The 13,353-nt window shown below is 39.2% G+C and overlaps 1 protein-coding gene across 6 annotated transcripts in view; it reads right to left on the bottom strand.

The window, feature by feature from the left end:
* tbc1d1 (TBC1 (tre-2/USP6, BUB2, cdc16) domain family, member 1) overlaps nt 1-13,353 on the bottom strand; it is a 53,902-nt gene that overhangs the window by 25,472 nt on the left and 15,077 nt on the right. For 4 of the 6 annotated variants that reach the window (XM_026170923.1, XM_026170922.1, XM_026170924.1 and 1 more), the window contains 11 exons: nt 10,927-11,523; nt 6,579-6,668; nt 6,388-6,492; nt 5,274-5,406; nt 5,017-5,108; nt 4,025-4,141; nt 3,666-3,788; nt 2,707-2,849; nt 2,101-2,361; nt 924-1,040; nt 496-609 (listed from right to left, as the gene is read on the bottom strand). In XM_026170923.1, coding sequence (XP_026026708.1) covers nt 496-609; nt 924-1,040; nt 2,101-2,361; nt 2,707-2,849; nt 3,666-3,788; nt 4,025-4,141; nt 5,017-5,108; nt 5,274-5,406; nt 6,388-6,492; nt 6,579-6,668; nt 10,927-11,523 — 1,892 coding nt within the window. The remainder of the gene's footprint in view (nt 1-495; nt 610-923; nt 1,041-2,100; nt 2,362-2,706; nt 2,850-3,665; nt 3,789-4,024; nt 4,142-5,016; nt 5,109-5,273; nt 5,407-6,387; nt 6,493-6,578; nt 6,669-10,926; nt 11,524-13,353) is intronic. The other 2 variants (XM_026170925.1, XM_026170926.1) reach the window with 2 other exon arrangements.

Below are 13,353 nucleotides of genomic sequence, written 5' to 3'. Positions count from 1 at the left end.
CACTGAGCAGCTCCTTCAGTGGGAGACTGCGGCACCCACGGTGTGGGACGGAGAGATTTCGCAGGTCTTTCCTCCCCACTGCTGTCAGACTCCATAATAAAGACTTTAACTGATCAAGCACACACATCCATACATATGCAATAATACTAAGTGCAATAATCCTTTCTGTCATCGTTGTATTTTTACTCAGTTGTATATAGTATTTGTATTTGTATTCTATTTTTATCTGATTGTATATTTATTTTATTTTATTCTACTGTATATAGTATTTTATTTTATTCTATTCTGTACAGTTGTGTACTGTATTTATTCTTATTGTATTCTAATTTTTGCCTCATAACTTTTGCACTGTCCACTTCCTGCTGTGACAAAACAAATTTCCCACGTGTGGGACTAATAAAGGTTATCTTATCTTATCTTATCTTAAGTACAGATTATGACTTTGCTATTACTAACAGACATTTACACTGACTTTTGGTACGAGTGTGTGTGTACCTGTTCTTTGGGTCAGGGCAATCATTCTCTCGGACAGTGGCCAGAAATGGAAATTTCAGAAAATTAGGGACAGATGAGGAGGAGTGGAGACGAGCACGGAGACCACCCAGAGGACTGAGATGCAGGTGGCGATAAACAGAAGGCAAAAACAAATGAAAGAACAATCGTGGAATCGCATCCTAACAGAGACATGCAGACGTAATTCCATCGATATCACCAAAAGCATGATGACATTTTCTGCTGAGGTGGAAAAAGCTGAACACAGCCCAGCGATTATAAATGAGGGATGGATTTAGCATGTCTCTGTCTGAATGGCGAACTACAGAAAAATACAGAACACAAGACTACAGGAAGGTATGAAAAGTTAGTACGAGAGCATTTAAAAACACAAAGAAAAACATTAGTTAAACTAAAAAACAGATTCTCACCTTCTTTTACTGAGCCGGGCTCCAGAAGAAGGTGAGGAAGGAGGATGAAGGAGGAGAGAAGAGTGGGACGAAGGACAAGGAAGGGCAGGAGGAAGAGCAGAGTTGCATGGGACGTGTCTGAGAGTCAGTGCGAGTGCAGAGAGAATGAGAGGAAGTAAAGAATATAATGGGCAATGACAAATGTATTTAAACAGAAGGAGAGTTTCAGAGTAACCGGTATAGAGTTAGGAGAAAAACATGTGACTATAAGTGCATATGCATCATATAAACAAGATTTTTGTCAAGCATGAAACTACAGAATATTGTGTTTTTATCTCTATATGGTCTATATGAGTAAAATCATTTGCATTTGATATCAATCACTTAGAACATGTTTTTACCAAACTCTGAAAAATGTTAGAAACATGTAGATTTAAAAAAAAAAAAAAGAAAACAGAGAAAAAGGTTTGCAGAAGGCTGAGATAGAGAGCAAGTAAAGCCAACATCCAGGGAGAGGAATGATGCAGTAATCCACGTACAAGTTTCACTTTCTTTTGACACAAATATGCTGGTGTCACTGAAAACTCAAACATGACAAAAATCCTCTTAACACGTTTGGAAAAAGATGATACTGCTTGCTCCTCATTGTCATAGACTTGATGAACCACAGTATTAAACGACAACACACACACACAGCTTCATTACTACTTGCAAATACCATAGTTTCATTATCTTTTTCTCAAAGTGACAAAGCGATGCGTACTCTCCAAACTGGCTTTGCAACCCTTATTCTGGGAACTGAGGTAAACCGATACAGGGTGTTAGACCACAAGGTAAAAATACCATCACTATAACCATCAACTTTTTAAGCTATAAAAAATATCTAAATTAAATAAAATACTAAAACCAATCCTTTTCTAAATTTCTCATATCAGCGAGTTCCTTTACACACATGACATTGTACGCATCTTGAAGACACAAATAATCATACTGTATTTGTCTGTTATTAATAAGTGGCACTATTTCTCTTTTATATGTTCATTACGTTTTGATATCTTATAATATTCATTAAGTTGCCTTATTATTACAGTCAACTGTATGAAAGCACAAAGTAAAATTTAACAAATACTATCCAAATAAAATTTCTACTAGTCTATCTGTAAACACACACACAGAAACACTCACATGCTCTACTCACTTGCTCTGGTGGGGAGTGTCCGTGCTGACGGAGTAGTGTCGCACAAGCTTGTGCTTGGTAGCTGCAGTGTGGTCCTGTGGTGGGTGAATTAGTATGTGCTCCGGTGAGTATTCGGCTGAGGAGGGGGTGGCAGGGTGGCTGAAAGTGCTGGCCCGGCGGCGGAAGCCCTGTGGCTGAGCATCCCCGGATAAAGAGGAGGAAGAGTGTGACAGCGGCAGAGAAGTGTCAATGTGCTTCAGGTCTCCTGTTGAGTTGTGACACCTGAAGATAATAAAAAGGAAAGGAATAAAAATTCATGAATGCAATCATTTCTACACAAGTCTAAGTCTATGATATGCACCACATAGTGAGAGAAAGCTTAATGTGATTTTAAACTTAATCCAATGTACCACTGAGCAGAGAGTATACAGTGGGTACAGAAAGTATTCAGACCGCCTTACATTTTACACTCTTTGTTTTATTGCAGCCTTTTGCTAAAATCATTTAAGTTCATTTTTTCCTCATTAATGTACACACAGCACCCCATATTGACTTGAACAAGTTCTCACCTTTAAAGCACTGAGTAACCCGAGATATGAGGTAGCCTTTGCATATAGGAGCGTTTACCTGAGAGGGCTGGTTGATCGCTGATGAGCAGGCAAAGGATCATCTAAACAGGGCTGATCCTGGCTGCTGTTGACAGTACAAATAGATGAGCTGCTCTCACTTCCCTCGCTGTTCTCCCTTTGAGCTCTGGCCTTGCTGCTTCCCTGCCATTAACAAACACACGTGTGTTAAACACATGGTTTTTACCTGTGAGCAAAGATCACAAACCAAGACACACAACCTTCCCAACCAATTTCTCAGTGCTTTACTCTATATGTAAAGACTAAAAACTGCTAAAAATAAATATTATAAATATGAACTCTCTCATCCTAACGGGCTGCTTTTTTTCCTGTTACACTGCAAAAACAATGAATAAAATAATGAAAATATATTATTACAGGTTTGCATAATCTATACTTTCAGCTTTATTTCAGCCCCGAACTGTTCACTACACTTTATGTGTAAACTGAGCCATTTTGTCAGTAGATATTTGCTGTGCTTGTTTTCACTCCAAGTCCTAAGCTTTTTTTATCTTATCTTCATGTGTTCTATTGAGCTTTTTATCTAAGTGAGAGGGATGGCAAGCAATTAGTCTGATAGTTTATAGGTCCTCATTTAATTTAAAAAAATATCCAAAGCCTGAAACTGAAAATCAAACACCTACCTATGAATTAATATCAATGTACAGCCACGATTTATTTCAATTTACATAAAATAACAGCACTTCTTGCATGTGGAAAAGCTAAGCTAAATGTAGCACTCTTTGGGAGTGTGGGAGTGGGAATTGTTAGGTACCCACTGTTTTGCACTTTTTAAACACCTACATATTAACATGGGAAGCACACACATGGAGAAAGACATTTATTATAACAACTGTATTTGCTTCTTACCAAACCAAAAGGTCAGGTATGTAATTTGCATATAGTCACATACCAGAACATACTTCTGCACACAAACCAAAACAGAAACAGCACTGTTACCTTCCAGATCCCCTCCAGGGACTCAGTGAGAGAGCGCTTGGCTCGGCTCTTGAACTCCTCGAGTCGCTGCCGGCTGCTACTCTGCTGCTGTGCCTCCACAGCTGGAGCGACATCCTCACACATCTACATACACATAGAGACAGGAAAAGACACAGAAAGCAACAGTGAGCGAGAGGAAGGGAGGTCCTCAGAGGCATGCAATGACGGCAATTTGTGTGTGTCAGAAAAAGGGAATTTTGTCTTTCCTTAGAGGACCAGTCTTTCATAGCAATAATGACAATAGAGAGGAAATGTAGGACTTAAGAGTGTGTTCTGCTAAAGAAGTGCATATGTATTTCATAGGGGTGTCCAGTAGGTACCTGTTTGCTCTCCTTCTGCACTGTGTGCTGATGGGTCTTCTGTCTCGCTTCATACAGATTTCTCAAAGAAGCCATTATCAACTCATTCTCTTCCTGATCACTCTTAGGACGAGCCCTCTGGACAAACAGACAGATTAATCAATATATTTGATGAGTTTTTGTATATATTATATATACTTATTATATATAAATGATGGAAATATGTAAAAATTATGTTTTTTGTTTTCTGTTCTGTGTCCTGTTCTTTTTGTATATGTGTGTTTTTTTGCTGCTGATACAACCACATTTCCCCTTGTGGGACAATTAAAGGATTATTCTATTCTATTCTACTTATATATATATATAAAATTATTATGAGAAATGGAAAGTTTCAACTGGAAAAAAAGAAAAATCTAAAATTGATCACAAGTCTGTTTAAGCTGGTAAGTTTCAGAGAACTCATCTGCAGAAGTTTACATTTGGAAAATAATTTTTACACCTGGTTCCCAAAAAATGGTGAAATCGAGGTACATTAACACCTACAGCACAGTGAGCTAATAAAGACATGCTTAGCTCTGTTGGGTTGCAGTTTTACTACACCACCAGCAGATGTTAGCTAAGTCACACAGCACAATGTATCTGCATTATTACTCTGGCAGTTTCCTTTTAACGTGCCTGCCCTTCCAATAAATACCATCAGCAGACCCCATTAAAAGTACTCAAGCCCATTACTGAAAACAAAACAAAAAGCTAAGCAAGGTGAAGAGAGAAAAAAACATTGTAAAGGCAAAACTGAGAAATGAGGTGGCAGAAAAATTTAAATTATCTGTGAAGAAAGAAAAATGTATCTCTGTGAATCCCCCTCAAAAAAACTTGTGAATCCACATTCATTTATCCACGATAAACTTCGATGACCTTGCTTACTAGGAAGTTTTCATGTTACAACCACCTGAAGGGAAATTTAAAAATTTACACCGCGCCCTTCAGGTCAACAGGCACAACAGGCTCATTACCATAGTGTTTTCAAAGACTGAAGCTTGATCATCATTGTCCAAAGTGGCCAAATGTTTTTGAAGCTCCAGTTTAGTTTTAGATGGGTGTAGACCTGAAAATAAAGAAAATACAGAATATAAACACACTACAAGCAAGCCTAGTCTCACTAGAGATTTGTTATACAGCAGCTTAGACAGTCCTAAAAGCCTAAATATAAAGAGTTGTACACATCTACAACATAGAGACACCACTTATAGCTTTAAGGACACCTTCTTACCTTCTATGCTCTCACAAAGCCTGTGGAGCTGCTGCATCGGGCAGCTGTCACACTGCTGGCTCTGAGTCTTTGCATTTTGCTGCAGGGCGGCCACAGAGAACGCTTGCTTCAAAGTCAGCATGATCTCGTCCACCTTAGAAGAGTGAAATAAAATTATTTATTGCCCTCTACAAGCTTCAGTGTTTTTAGGCAAATATCAAATAAATATTAGGATGTATGTCTTTTCCCCAACACTGTTATTGTCAGAGCAATAAATGCTTCATAATAAGTGTTAACTCCTAAATTCTTGGTTTGTGAAACCAGTTTTGTTCAGTTTGTTTAATTTTAATAGCCAAATCCCCGGAGAGCATCTGATTTGCTCCTTTTCTATCCCCAACACCAGAACATCTCCCTTTGAGTGTACAAGGTCTTTAACAACACTAAAGGGAAATCTAGCTCTGCAAACAGGAAAGCAGAGCCACTGCACATCTGGAATCAAAACTCCAGCGCCATATGGGAACAGACATTATGTAATGTTCATTTTACAACCTGTTAAAATGAACTCTGGCAGCTGATGTTTAACAGAACAAGTGTCTGATTCTTTCAAGAAATACAGTATACTCACAGCGCAGAGCTAGCTATCATACAGTAGCTTTTTTTTCCAAACCAAAATTGAGTACTTGGCACACTATGAGTCAGTGGAGCCCAGATGCACTGAGTCATAGGTCCTATGATTTACAGATATATTTAATCTGAAGTGACAGAAAAAAAGAAAACACTTGTGAGAAATTTCACCCTCCTGCCTTCTGGCATTTCATTTTAAATCCAAAGCAAACTTATTGACTCTTAAATGAAGTAGGCTGATCAAATCCAAACACTGAGTGGGAGGGACTGATATTAAAAAAAATCAATGGGTAAAATTCTCCTTTTCAGCACACATTCAAAATTGAAAAAAAATGTAGCTGCACCACTTCTGTTGTAAAAACTCAACAGCTGGCGATAATAACACAAAATGACACTGCGCTAGTGTCCAAAATCTTAACTGTGACTCAGTTATTTGGAGTCTGTTACATGGGAATATTGAATGAACTGTGTCTGGACACAAGCAAGAATCCTTATCAACTTCATGTCTCACCAGTGATTCATCTGTACACTGGAAGACATAACACACGAAGTGGCAGTTTCCCCCTTCCACGGTCTCCCTGCAAATGAAGCCGAAGTGATCCACATGACGAATACCCTGGAAACAGACAAATAGTGGGTTTAAAAAAAAAAAATCATAATCATAGTCACGCTTGAATAGTAGTAGGACTGTAGCGATCATACCTGTGAGCAGAAAGAAATTTCTTTGAAGCTCTTCTCTATTGCAACTTTCTTAGTGTCTGGACTAACCAAGAAGATCTGAGACCTGCCCACCTAAAACACAAAGAAACACAAAGAAAATACAGTTAATGCATGTGTGTTTATGACCTTACTAGCTTTCTTTCTGTAGTGTGTGACAACTGTGGTGTGGCAGTGACTACAGTTATAAATCTTACTGACAGAACTACTTAACAGAAGTTATATACAGTGTTTCCTTAAATAGTGTCCAGGGCCAACATTTAGTTAAATGCAGAAGGAAACAGAATGCCTGTGTTTTCACAGGCTTTTATTAGAGGTCGCAAATCACTCTGCTTACTGGATTAAATACTACACAACATTTTTTGTCTATTGCAAATTATTTAAAAGGGGTAGTGAATAATTATGAACATATCAATAGAAATGTCAGACTTAGCCAAAAGCCTACTATTCATCTGTAGTCCGTGGTAGGTCAGACAAAAACAAAAAATAAGAAAAATAACACACCATCATACTATACAACAATACAGCCCTGACAATAAATATATATAAACTTACAACATGAAGTACAATAAGATAACACAGAAAAAGAAATAAATATGAATGCATATAGAATTAAATATAACACATATGTTAACATATGTGTTATATTTAATTCTATATCTGATTAGTGAGTTACAGAATTATGTCTCTTTTTGTGAATAAGAGCGACACAGCAAACTACACAATACAAATTATGACTGCCATCCTTTGCAGTGTATGTGACTTCATTAGGAAGGAGTAAGAAAATGAATGAAAAGGAAACCAAAGTCGTTTTTTCTTCTTCTTTTCATCCAGTATGACACAAAGATGAGATAAAACGAATGACTGCCGTTCACAAAGACCTTTTTCATTCCCAAACTGTCATCCAAATCAGGCCATAATTAGGCTTATACCATGTAGACTGAACCCGCCATCGGACAGCGTTGCTAATCATGCACGAAGTTTGATAAAACAACACAGAAACAGCCATAAAGTGTGAAAGCGGACATTTCATTTAATTTTTTAAAAAGGTTTTTATTGGGAAACTTCAGTCTGCCTATGTAACAGTCCTTTTCTTATTTTTTCCCGAGCCTACAGGGAGTGCAGAATTATTAGGCAAGTTGTATTTTTGAGGAATAATTTTATTATTGAACAACAACCATGTTCTCAATGAACCCAAAAAACTCATTAATATCAAAGCTGAATGTTTTTGGAAGTAGTTTTTAGTTTTAGCTATTTTAGGGGGATATCTGTATGTGCAGGTGACTATTACTGTGCATAATTATTAGGCAACTTAACAAAAAACAAATATATACCCATTTCAATTATTTATTTTTACCAGTGACACCAATATAACATCTCCACATTCACAAATATACATTTCTGACATTCAAAAACAAAACAAAAACAAATCAGCGACCAATATAGCCACCTTTCTTTGCAAGGACACTCAAAAGCCTGCCATCCATGGATTCTGTCAGTGTTTTGATCTGTTCACCATCAACATTGCGTGCAGCAGCAACCACAGCCTCCCAGACACTGTTCAGAGAGGTGTACTGTTTTCCCTCCTTGTAAATCTCACATTTGATGATGGACCACAGGTTCTCAATGGGGTTCAGATCAGGTGAACAAGGAGGCCATGTCATTAGTTTTTCTTCTTTTATACCCTTTCTTGCCAGCCACGCTGTGGAGTACTTGGACGCGTGTGATGGAGCATTGTCCTGCATGAAAATCATGTTTTTCTTGAAGGATGCAGACTTCTTCCTGTACCACTGCTTGAAGAAGGTGTCTTCCAGAAACTGGCAGTAGGACTGGGAGTTGAGCTTGACTCCATCCTCAACCCGAAAAGGTCCCACAAGCTCATCTTTGATGATACCAGCCCAAACCAGTACTCCACCTCCACCTTGCTGGCGTCTGAGTCGGACTGGAGCTCTCTGCCCTTTACCAATCCAGCCACGGGCCCATCCATCTGGCCCATCAAGACTCACTCTCATGTCATCAGTCCATAAAACCTTAGAAAAACCAGTCTTGAGATATTTCTTGGCTCAGTCTTGACGTTTCAGCTTGTGTGTCTTGTTCAGTGGTGGTCGTCTTTCAGCCTTTCTTACCTTGGCCATGTCTCTGAGTATTGCACACCTCGTGCTTTTGGGCACTCCAGTGATGTTGCAGCTCTGAAATATGGCCAAACTGGTGGCAAGTGGCATCTTGGCAGCTGCACGCTTGACTTTTCTCAGTTCATGGGCAGTTATTTTGCGCCTTGGTTTTTCCACACGCTTCTTGCGACCCTGTTGACTATTTTGAATGAAACGCTTGATTGTTTGATGATCACGCTTCAGAAGCTTTGCAATTTTGAGACTGCTGCATCCCTCTGCAAGATATCTCACTATTTTTGACTTTTCTGAGCCTGTCAAGTCCTTCTTTTGACCCATTTTGCCAAAGGAAAGGACGTTGCCTAATAATTATGCACACCTGATATAGGGTGTTGATATCATTAGACCACACCCCTTCTCATTACACAGATGCACATCACCTAATATGCTTAATTGGTAGTAGGCTTTCGAGCCTATACAGCTTGGAGTAAGACAACATGCATGAAGAGGATGATGTGGACAAAATACTCATTTGCCTAATAATTCTGCACTCCCTGTATATGTAGACAACGGCCTTTATTTACATCTACCACGACCCCGACCATTATTAGTTTTGAAATTCTCTGAACACAGCTATTCCCCTCCCTGCAGCGTCTCTTTCAATATGCCTTTCTGTATCAAATATTAATAACATAATTAGAGCCTTTTGAGAGGAATGAAGATATTTGATCTGTGTCTCTATAACTGAAGCAAAAGAGAGGCGATGATCGCACTGGGATGAGGCTACTCTGGCAGTAACAGGATGTATAGTTAGTGTTAATAATGTGTCTGTATCTGCTGAGCAGAGCAGGACACTGACCTGTGACTATTTCCTGTCTGTAAAACAAACAGGGAAATTCCTGTTGGCAAGAGACCACTGAGGTCATGAAAATGTCAATCAGGGAGACTCATTTTGAGCAGCAGTCAGCATTTGTTATTGCGGAGTCATTATATTTTTGTCTTTATATTTGTTTTCTTCTCTGCCTTTTTGGCCTTGAGCAACTGGATAAGGGGCTTTATTTTTTAATCTTGAACAGCAATTTATTGCACTACTAACATACTTTGTATTCTTATGAGTATGAATGTTCTTTAGAAAAATTTTTACAATCAAACTTCCTGTGGATTCAATAAATTTTGGTACATTAATTTAAAATGGTATGCATTATGGGTGATAAATTCAACAAAGATAATGGGACCATGTTTTTTTTTTGTTTTTTTTAACTCAACGTTGAATCTGTAGTCTGGTATTTAAATCTGTTCAGAAAGCCAGAAATGTTCTCACAATCAACACTATGCATCTGGAGACCATTTCAGTCAGCATACAGTGATAAGAGGGTAGCGCCCAGAATATGTCGCCAGTCTATCAAAGCTCCGACACAGAGGGACAGACAACCATTCATGCTCACATTCAGACCTACAGTGAATTGAGAATCACTAGTTAACCCAACAAGCATGCATTCGAACTGTGGAAGGAAGGCAAAAAGCACCCAAGCAAGCCCCATCAAGCACATGGAAAACATGCCAACTATTAGGACTGTGCCATATCATTCATGGTAATACCGTTATAAATTTTTACTTGACATAAAAGTGTCATATAATGGTTTGTGTGCAAGCCTTCAATGGCAGTTTAGCACCTAACAAGGGGAACTTCTTCAACAATCTTGAACAAAGAGCAATACTTTGCAAAATATGCAAGAAATCTGTTCCTGCTACAGGTGGAAACAAACTTGTTCCACCACTTGAAGCAAAAAGCACACGATCAAGTATAACCAGGCTGAAGGGGAGATACTAGCAGCTGGCGATGTGTGACCCAAATTCAACAAAATGAGTCAAGCATGTATTGCTAGATACACTCGCTAGTTACAGGAACAAATACTGGAAATTACTGATGTGGTCACATGGTGGCACCTTGTTTGAGTGTGTCATCAACAACAGCATCTCAGTGAAAAAAAGAATGGAGGATAATGCCCTTCATTTACTTACAACCACTACGCCACCGTGTTGACCTCTAATTACACTGTCATGCAATATTTATATAAGTAACATTATAATAATAAAAATTATGCTTACAAGTCCTTAATAGAGAACAAATACAGATGTTTGGAGCATCCAAAAGAGAACTCAGAACACGCCTTCAATTTTATGTGTGTGTGTGTGTGTGTGTGCGCGCGCGCCTTTTCACCCACCATAAACAACATGGTCCTATTCTCCTTCAGGCTGGTGGGCTGCACATCAGCGGACCGCGTCTGAGGATCGGTAGTGTTGCTGTTAGAAATCTCTGGTGAGAGGCCATTCTCATCCAGGGCCTGTAGGCAGGGAAAGCTGGGGTCTCGCTTGAACAGAATTGGGCGTTTCCCAGTGGTTGGGCTCTCTGCTGCACCGTTACTAACAGCGCCACTCCCCAGTCCATTGGATTGGAAGGTTAATGCCCTCTTCAGCCCACCCACCAATCCCCCATCATTTGCCCCTTTATCAGCTGTCCCTGAGCCACGCAGCTGGCTGAACTTCTCGATGCACTCGTCAATCAGGGCAGGAGGGGCTTTCTTGTGAGCAACACTAACGCGGCCGCAGTATAATACCTCAAACTTTTTGGCAAACGCTGTCGGAGACACAGCAGCGGCGGGTGCCATGGAGGTGGTTGTAGTAGAGAGAGCGCAAATCCACGTTTCAGAGGAATCGCTGCCTCCAGAACCCGTGGAAGCCTTGTTGGAAACGGTGGTGATGTCATTGTTGCGTGCCGAGCTTTTGCCAGCCTGCCTCAATGTACTGATGATCTCAGGAACCTGGAAAGATAACGAGAACATCATTAGAAGTACTGTAAGGACTCATTATGTAATTGTAAGGCATTTAGCTAGAAAACCTATTTTTAGACTAATTGCATAAACAGAGACTGCGGAAGAAAACCGAGCTCTTAGTGTCACATTACATCCATTTGAGCCTAAGCAAAGACAAACAACTTTGAAAAAAAGCTTAACTCAAAATGCACAAAATGCTCAAAAACATTTAATCATGCATTTAATCTCTCTTCAATCCCAACCAGCCAAGTGGGGAATTTATTTAAAATCATCAACATTGCCAGCTATACTGTATATGTTCACAGCAACACGAATGATTGACATTCAAACAGAAGTATTTCCAAAACAACATTACAAATTTGAACCTGTACACTGTAAAAATACTTTTACTTTTTTTAATGTATCCATAAAAGTGCAGTACAATAACCTACACATTTCATCTAACAACAAAACTGTCTTTAGGAAATTATAGCCTGTTGACTATGTGCAAACAATGCAATTCAGCACTATGTTTAAGTTTCAGATCTTCAAAGTTAATGTTTAGTAATGCTTTTTTTTGGGGGGGGGGGGGGGGGGGGGATGCTACTTGTGTAAAATAAATTTCATTTGTTCACATGCTTTGACCTGGTGTGGTCCTTTGTTTGTGGACTCCAAAGTCATCACATACATGTTTGAACGTTTGAGTAAAATGTATTTTACACCGATCTTACACTGATACGAATCCTGCTGGGCTCAGACATTTGATATTGCTACTACTATTCGACGGCAATGCTTGCTGACATACTTACTTGTCTTTTTCTTTTGAAAGAATATTTATAACACTACTAATAAAACCCCATGAGGTGCAAAAGTAAACATTTCACAGGGAATAACTCATTACTGAGACCTTTACTCTTGCGTGAGTTCAAGCACTACCATCAAATTTCGTCTTCTAATAATATTTTTTGAATCCTTCATCCATATAAATTCATTCAGGGTCACAGAGTGACTGGATCCTACCTCAGCTGTATATAGCTGAAGCCTGCCTACGGGACAACAGGTGGGATACAATGTGGACAGATTACCAGGGGTGACCTATCGCAGGGCTAACACAGAGAGATAGAAAATCATCCATATTTATGGCCAATTTAGAATAACCAATTTACTGAACATTCATGTCTTTTGAGTGTAGAAGGCAGCCAAAGTAGGCCAGCCAGCCAGTCTATTAGCTGACAGTGCCAACCACTGCATCGACGTGACACTTAATGTTTTAGTTTAAACTTCCCTTATTATTTCTAAAGTGGTGATTTCACTGAGTCGTCACACTGTTCATGCATTCAGGTTGCATGTCCACAAACAGGTGGCTGCCTACAGTAGCAACAGCAGATAAACTAAAACAAACACAAAAGGCGTACTTCAAAGAACAACTTTTCCATCCATCGATGTAGATGCCACACCTCACTATGAGCTAACCTGCCAAATGGTGTGAAGAGTATTTTGAGACCCCTGAATAAAGCAGCTCTTGTGTTGTCTTCTGGTGGTGAAAAAAATGCCAAATTGGGACCTCAAAGCAGGCTCTGTACTCCTGTCCCCTTTAGATGCACCTATTTCTTTTCTTTCTGAATCTTCTCGAGTTTCCTCTCTTGCCCTATAAACTGTACCACTGCATTGAGATCTTATGGTAGGTACAATTTCAATCCAAATTTTTACTGGAAAAAGTCTTTTCCTATTCCTCCATATAACTAAACAGGATAACAGAGAGAGAAAGGGTGGAAAAGAAAAAAAAAGGAGAAAAAACTCCAATGCTACAAAACATATTATACACTCACAAGCTCACAC

Source organism: Astatotilapia calliptera, chromosome 6 (genome assembly GCF_900246225.1).
Source record: "Astatotilapia calliptera chromosome 6, fAstCal1.2, whole genome shotgun sequence".
Lineage (NCBI taxonomy): Eukaryota > Metazoa > Chordata > Actinopteri > Cichliformes > Cichlidae > Astatotilapia > Astatotilapia calliptera.
The sequence above is the reverse complement of the archived record's forward strand: the minus strand, read 5'-3'. Positions and strand labels throughout refer to the sequence as shown.